We start from the raw sequence: 7374 nt of genomic DNA, 5'->3' as shown, positions 1-7374 counted from the left end.
ATACTAATGCACTAATTTAAGGAAAATAGGGCACTGATGTTATTTGGTCTAAAAAGAAGGCTGGGAGAGAGACTAAGTGATACCTAGTAAAGGGAATTAGGCTTAAATTGCACAAGAAGGGATTGAGGACAGACACTGACAATGTTTATGTTGTTGGACCTAAGGGAGAACTTTCTTACAAGACCCTGAGACACTTCAAGGAAGTAGATTTACTTTCTGATCTGCATGAGGCGGGGCAGTGACAGGATGCTGTGACGAAGCCCTTCCCACCCTAACTTTCTCTGATTGTATAGTTAGGCGCTAACTAATAGATTCTTTGCCATGACAGCTGCTCTTTGCTGTCACATTTTCAGGGTCATACTTTGATGCAGCACTGCATACAGTGTGATATTTCTGATGTGACAGTCCTCCTGGATTCAGAGTGGGTGGCAGGTAAGTAGTGATGACTGCTGGTGGGATGATAGACAGCCACTAGAAAATGTCAAGCATTTGCAGCATACAACACCTTCAAGATGTCTTAGAGGAACCCCCTTCGTCCCAGGAATAAGAATACCCCCAAAGAAAGAGAGGCTTTAGATAAAAACCAGTTTGAACTGTACATGATGGTGTCTTGCACTTCAGACTAAAAGACCAGACAGACACCTCCTTGTCTTGCCCACCTGACTGTCAGCTCCTGGATTGTCCCCTGGGGCTGGTGTCCCTCTCACTCAGAGGGTCGTCCAACTCACAGATATCTTGCTAAATGATTGATCTGTTCCTGAGCACAGGGAGAGAAAGGAATGAGAGGGAGAGGATGGTGAAGTAGTCCCTCTAGGAGCTTTGATGGTGCCGTTCGAGCTCAGCAGGCTCCACTTCAAAGCCCTTTGCCAGTGGTCATTAATGAGTCCTCCCTTCTCTAGCGGGGAGAGGACTTTGCTGACAGAGGAATGGAGGTTAAGTGCTGGCTCAGTACTTTCCAGCTGGGATTAAGACATCAGAGGCCCCCGGGCAATGTAAGTAAGTTCTGAACATGAAATCCTTAGAGGAAAAGGGGCTGAAAAGCAACAAGGTAATTCAATCTGAAATGAGTGTTTTAGTTCTTAGAGACAGGAAGGCAGCCCTTTCCATGTCCTTAGACATGTGCAGGGAAGTGCTTATGAAACGAGAAGTCCAGTGTCCCAGGTTTGGTGAGGTCAGGCTCATGTTACCATAGGGAGGACCTCTGCCCTGCCGCCAGGGGCTCCTTGTACTCCAGGGAGAACTGACCACACCAAGCACCACATTCAGCTCTGAGAGGCTGCACATTTCTGTACACCAGCTGTTGTGTTTAAAAAACAAATGAGCACCAAGACACAAGACCAGGCCGTAGAGGCAGGAGTAGATCAAGTGGAAACTGAGAGCTCATCCTCTTCTGGGCTGGTGAGTGAACCCAGACGTGATGTTTCCAGCAACCTGCCTTCTTCTCGAGATGGACCTTAAAGGCTAAGCTTAAACCTCCCTTTCTGTGAATAGCTCCCCCCGAACCTCTCCAAACCCATCTCTCACTGCTCCTCACCACCTGGCCCCTTCCTCTCAGACTCATGCACTCCTAGCTGTCTCTTACAGGTGACCTGTTTTGGGTTCTTTGTTTTCTCTCCCCCCTCCTTTCTTTCTGATTCAGGGTCTCTGTTGCCCAGGCTGGGGTAGAGTGGCACATTCATAGCTTAACAGCCTCCTGAGTAGCTGGGAATACAGGCATGCACCACCAAGCTCAGCTAATTTTTCTTTTGTTTTTTTTTTTTGTAGAGATGAGATCTCTCTGTGTTGCCCAGGCTGGTCTCGAACTCCTGGTCTCAAGTCATCCTTCTGCCTCAGCCTCCCAAAGGGCTGGGTTTACAGACATGAGCCACCACACTGGCCTGTGTTTGGCAATTCTCCACCCCAGATGGCTTTGTCCTGCACTCCTTCAACCCATGCTCGCTTATCTCTCAAGACCTAGAGTGAAACTTATCTCTCCTGGGAATGAAGCCTCTATACCAGCCCAATGCTCCCTGAATTTTTTAGCCCTGCTGTTTAGGGTACATGCATGCTATTTGGTATCTTTTTAATAGGGGTATGGCTTGGTTGTCAGGTTGCCTCACTTGAACTATTTGGCTTCCAGACTTCTATTTCTTGGTTTTGGCACTAGCACTCAGAATAGGGTCTTTCAGGTGAAGCAGACAGTCCCACCCCACTGCCACCCCCACCGCCAAGGTCTCACCGTTGATCCTATTGCCTTGGAGGTAGAGGTTCTCCAGGTTGGTGTTGACTGGGGGGATCTTCTGCAGCTGGTTGTAGGAAAGGTCAAGCTCAAGGAGGCTGCTGGAATTGAAGGTGTTGGAGGCCAGGCCGTTGTTGGTAAGACTGTTGTGGGACAGTCGCACATACAGCAGCTTGGGCGAACCCCGGAAGTAGCTATCGGGGACGGTGTAGACGTTGTTGTGCTCCATGTACAGCTGCTCGAGGGCAGAGGGCAGTCCGTCAGGCACCCTTCGAAGGTGGTTATAACTCAGGTCCAGCAAGATCAGTGACCGGAGGCCCCTCATGGAACTGCCCACCTCCTGGATCTCGTTGTGTTGGAGGTACAAAGCTGTGAGATTCTCCAGCCCCTCCAGAGCGTTGTTGGGGACCCGTGAGATCTGGTTGTGGTCGAGATGGAGCTCTCTCAGGGACCGAGGCAGTGGACCAGGCATCCGGGTCAGGTTGTTGTGGTCCAGGTACAGCCTCTCCAGGTGCCTCAGCTTGGAGAAGATCCTCCGGCCCACCTTGTCACTAGTGATCTGGTTGCCATGGAGAGCAATCCAGAGCAGCCCCGTGGCATTGTCGAAGACGCCTTCCTGGATGGAGGATATCTGGTTGTTCTGGAAGTAGACGTACTTCATGCGGGAGGGGACGAAGGGCAGGTACTTGAGGTTGCGGTTGTCACAGTACATGGCCGTGGGAAAGTTGGGTGGACAGTCGCACTCCTGGGGACAGTCGCGGGGCTCCGGTGGGGATGGAGAGCCATAGGCATAGGCTGGGCCTTCGTCCACCCCATAGGGGTAAGGCTCGTAGGGCTCGTAAGGGTAGGGGTCGTAGGGGTCGTAGTAAGTGGACTGCTGGCTGCGGACGTAGTGGAACCACCAGTGAGGGTCCTCGTCATACTGGGCCTGGGAGAGCGAGCAGAGTCCTGCCAGCAGCAGGAGGGAGGTCCACTGCATTTTGTCTCTCTGCAAGAAGGGGAAAGCACAGAGCAAGCCAGCATGAGTGCAGCTCTATGTAGGCAGTGAGGCAGGATGGGCAAGCCTTAGGCCTGGAGCTGTGCAGCTCCCACCTCAGAGTCAGACATCTGAGCACAGGAGCCTTGCTCTCACCTCCTCGGTGGCTCCTCCCAGCTGGCTCCACTCTTGGTTCCAGTGAGACCGTGACAGTTTAGGGTGAGCTAAGTGCGTTTTCCCTTGGTCATAGAGACACAGAGTCTTTGAGGTTAAAAGGAACTTGGATGGGGGTGGGGGTGGCTGCATTTTTGGGAATGGCAGGTCCTTAGGAACATCTAGCACCTTGGAAGTTCTGTTGGAGAGGCTAGAAATCCCACAACAATCCCTGTGTATGTGTGTGGGAGGGGGAGGATAAGAGTGGGGTGCCCTTCAGGCCTGAACCCACATCTCATTTGGAGACATCTAGTAGCTTGAGACATCAAAGGGGAAGATCTGAACTACTTCTGGTAGGTCTTTTGATTTCCTGGGCAGGCTGGGATTTTCTGGTCTTGAGTGTTTGGGGTGCATGTGGTCCTTCTGCAGCCACCACAAAGCTTGGACCTCCCTCCAAAAGTGCCATTGCCTATAACAATCTGCTGGGTGAGACAGCACTCTAGCTAGCAGTTTATGGCTACACGTGCAACCTGGTTAGGACAGGATTTTCATGTAACAGTCACAAATCCTGTCTGGGGATGCTAGCACTGGGTGTGGCACTTGTCTTCTAGAGTGGGTGCACAGTGTGTGGAGTCTGAGTTAGTCTCCTTCTCTCTCTCCCGTGGTGCTTAGTAAGGTGTCAGCACCCTTTATGCTCCACCATGGGCATCATGCAAGGGGCACTTGGGGGCAAGATAAATGAATGAGGAATGCCAAAAGAGGAAATAGACATTGGAGACTTTCATGTATGACCAAGGGAAAGTGACTTGAGATGAACTTCTGTCACCCCCTCTCCTATCCCAAGCTACCTGCCCCAAGTGATGACATGTAGCTTACAAGGCTCCGTAGGTAGGCTCCCATATTGCAGGCAGCCTGTAGTCTTTGAGCTTGCTAAGCTAGTGAGATGAGCAGAGGGTGGGCTGGGAAGGACATGTGGAGTCTGGTGCCATCTGAGAGGGAAGCTGACGAGGGGCCAGGTGTGGCATGTCAGGCCTGGGTACATATAACCAAGGCACTGCACACCCCTGTGGGCAGTGGGCATCTTGCAGAGCATCACCCTTGGGCAGAGAAACCTTATAACCTGTCTTGGCCTGGAAAAGTTGCATGTGTCCCTTGTGTCCCAAGTTGGGCCTTGCTGGGGTTGGCAACTGTAAACAGGAGAAAGAAAGGAGTATAAAGGCCAACATCAAATCCAATAAACTGGTGGGAAGAACTCTGACTATGACACTCGACTGAGTCACCTGCTGACCACCGTCCCTCCTAGACCTCTTTGTCCCCCTGAAGCAGTCCTCTTAGACTCATTTCATCCCACCAGCCCTTGGGCTGCAGAGAGCAGGCACCCTGGCTCATCCTCAGGCAGCCTTGGGCCTCAGACAAAGAACCACAGTGTTTTTGAGAAGCAGATCCAACTGCCCACTGCCTGGGCACGCTGGCTGGTCCCTGGCTCTGGCCAGGAGCGAAGACGGATGGAGCGGACCACTGCCAACAGCGCATTTTTCCATGCACAGCCCTGGGCTGCTGCAGGACCAAGGTGGCTGTCTGCAGGGCTGGCACAGTGAGTCTCTGTCTCCATTTCTCCCTCTTTCAGACAAGAGCCACCTTCCTCGTCAAGACTCAGTGCTCCAGAGGCTGTGTACCCTGCCGGCTTTGGCCTCGCCTTAGAGCCATGGCTGCTGGAAGGGTTTGGTGGGCAGCTTATGCCTCTCCTTACCCCACCCCCATCTCTTAGCAATGTGGTTTCAGGGTTGTGCACTCTTAAACTGTATCTCATGATGCCAGAGACCCTCCCAGGCTCAGAGTCCTCTAAGGTGGAAACTTTCTAGGACGGGCTCTCCATGAGGTGGGGTAGCTTACCCAGGCACTCATGTTGTTCTTTCATTTCTCCACTCTAGGGAAAGAGCTCTCCCTCCTCCCATCAGAGTGGAGGAGGTCAAACCAGAAGCGATCCCCTCACCTGGATTGGACCCCCTGGACAGCCACAGCTCCCTGGACATGGCCAATTCTCAACACTTCTCTTTATTCTCTCCTTTTCAGTCCAGTAACACACACACACACACACACACACACACACACACACACACACATACACACACACACACACACAAACTGCCCCCTCCCCAAAACAGCATTTACCACCCTTCTAGACTGTAGAGACACCCAGGTCTTCAGATACCCTTCAAAGCACCCAAACTCCCAGAGTGGTGGGATTCATGAGCAGGAGGGGAGAGGTCTCCCTAAATAGCTGGTCCTTTACTTTTTCATGCCTGAGAATTGGAGTCCCCCCTCAACACCCAAAAGGAACTGCAGGAGAAAGGTAAAACATTGGAGCCCTCCCTTCTGTGCCCCCTCTGCCGTTCTCCAGCATCCCTGGGGTCATGGCCCAGATGAGGAGGAGGAGGCATGGCTTCCTCCTGCCTATCCCCTCCCCATCCCCTAATCCCTTTTTATAATTTCTTTTAGGGAACTGCTAGGGACAAAATCTGAAGTAAATCTTACCTCAAGTTGAACCTTTCAGAGAGTGACCACGTCCCTCTGTCTGGCCTCCTTGGGTTGGAGAACGTGTGAGAGAGAGAGGAAGAGAGAGAGAGGAGTGAGAGAGTCTACTGAGAGTGTGCGCGCCTGTGCCAGACCAGGATCCCGCCCCAAATTCCTAATCAAATATTGTGAAGAGAGGGGCTGAGGAGTCCGGATCCTTTTCGGCTCTGCTGCAGAGGCGGAGCTCACACTCACCCAGGCAAACCCTTCTGTCCGCCCAGTGCTGTAAAAACCACCTTCTTTCCACTCACTTATCTTCCCTGAAGCATTGGCAACCCCTGGGTCTCTTTCTGCTGAATGAGTTAGTGGCGCCCTAGAAGTTATTTGTACAGTCTCTTGTGAAGTGCCTGGATTTCTCATTAAAGCCACAAAGGCAGATGCAGGGATGGAGAAGGCCAGGATTTGGTTAGAGGCGTCTTAACTCTTTCAGCAGCCCAAGTGTCTCCCAGAGAGCTGGTACGTGCCCTCCTCAGCTCAAGCTCCCCCTATAGGTGGGTCATTAGACTAGTGGATAAGAGCATGCACAACAAAGGACAGCTGGCTCTGGATCCAGTTCTGTCCTTAACCAGTGTAGACTGTTCTGGGCTACACGTGCCCCCTCCTGTCTGCCGCCCTCCCAAGCCTTGGAAATGGAAATGGAAAGGCAGCGAATCCCACGTTTGTTGATTGCTTACTATGTACTAGCATCATACACTTTCAGTTAATCTTCACAGCAATTTCAAGGTCAATAACACTTACCTTGTTGGACTGTAGCGAGGACTGTATGAGGTAACCTGTGTAAGGTCCCTGACCTGGCACAGAGTGACACTCACTCTGTGGTGGAGATTATTACTGTCATAGCCATCATATAGCCGTAGAGTTCCTGAGCCAAGGTCAGGAGCTGGGCGATGAAGGAACTTTTAAGCCTTGGAAATAACTTGATTTTAATTGTAAATGTTTAAGAAGCAACATGTTTTAAGCAGGGAAAGCCATGGGATCTGGTTTACGTTTTAAAAAGCACGTAGGAGGGGCTGCTGTGTGGAGGGAGGGAGGCCAGCGTGGAAGCTGAGAGGCTCTAGCCTAGCCTTGAGGAAAGAGAATCACTGACTGGGCTGGTGCAGTAGAAGAGGGGATCATATATTTTAGACAAGGAACTGATAAGTCTTGCAGGTGAATCAGATATGGGGAGTTAGAGAAAGTCAAGGACGATTCCTAGAATTTTAGGTTGAGCACTGGATGGGTGGTGGTACCATTTCTCTGACGTGGGAAAGATGGGCTGGAACAGAGTTAGGTGGAAAACCAGCCTTTGGATGTGGTAAGTGAGAGATGTCTGTTAGGCTTTCTAGTGGAGATGCATACAAGCAGCTGGATATATAAACCTGGGTTTTGAGCTTAGGGGCTAGAAGAAAACATTTGACAACCGTTATAATTTGGATCACATAGAATCTTGGTAGCTTAGGTGAACTCATGCGTT

The 7374-nt window shown here is 51.3% G+C and overlaps 1 protein-coding gene across 1 annotated transcript in view; it reads right to left on the bottom strand.

The window, feature by feature from the left end:
• The window catches only part of FMOD (fibromodulin), a 10027-nt gene extending 3685 nt beyond the window's left edge, over positions 1-6342 (bottom strand). Inside the window, exons 1-2 of the mRNA XM_008060458.2 lie at positions 5883-6342; positions 2219-3204 (exon numbers count right to left, since the gene is read on the bottom strand). Of these exons, the coding sequence (XP_008058649.1) occupies positions 2219-3197 (979 nt within the window). The 5' untranslated portion in view covers positions 3198-3204; positions 5883-6342. The remainder of the gene's footprint in view (positions 1-2218; positions 3205-5882) is intronic.
• Positions 6343-7374: the final 1032 nt, after the last annotated feature.

Source organism: Carlito syrichta, unplaced genomic scaffold (genome assembly GCF_000164805.1).
Source record: "Carlito syrichta isolate Samal-C Ts95f unplaced genomic scaffold, Tarsius_syrichta-2.0.1 Scaffold304629, whole genome shotgun sequence".
NCBI classification, from domain to species: domain Eukaryota; kingdom Metazoa; phylum Chordata; class Mammalia; order Primates; family Tarsiidae; genus Carlito; species Carlito syrichta.
The sequence above is the reverse complement of the archived record's forward strand: the minus strand, read 5'-3'. Positions and strand labels throughout refer to the sequence as shown.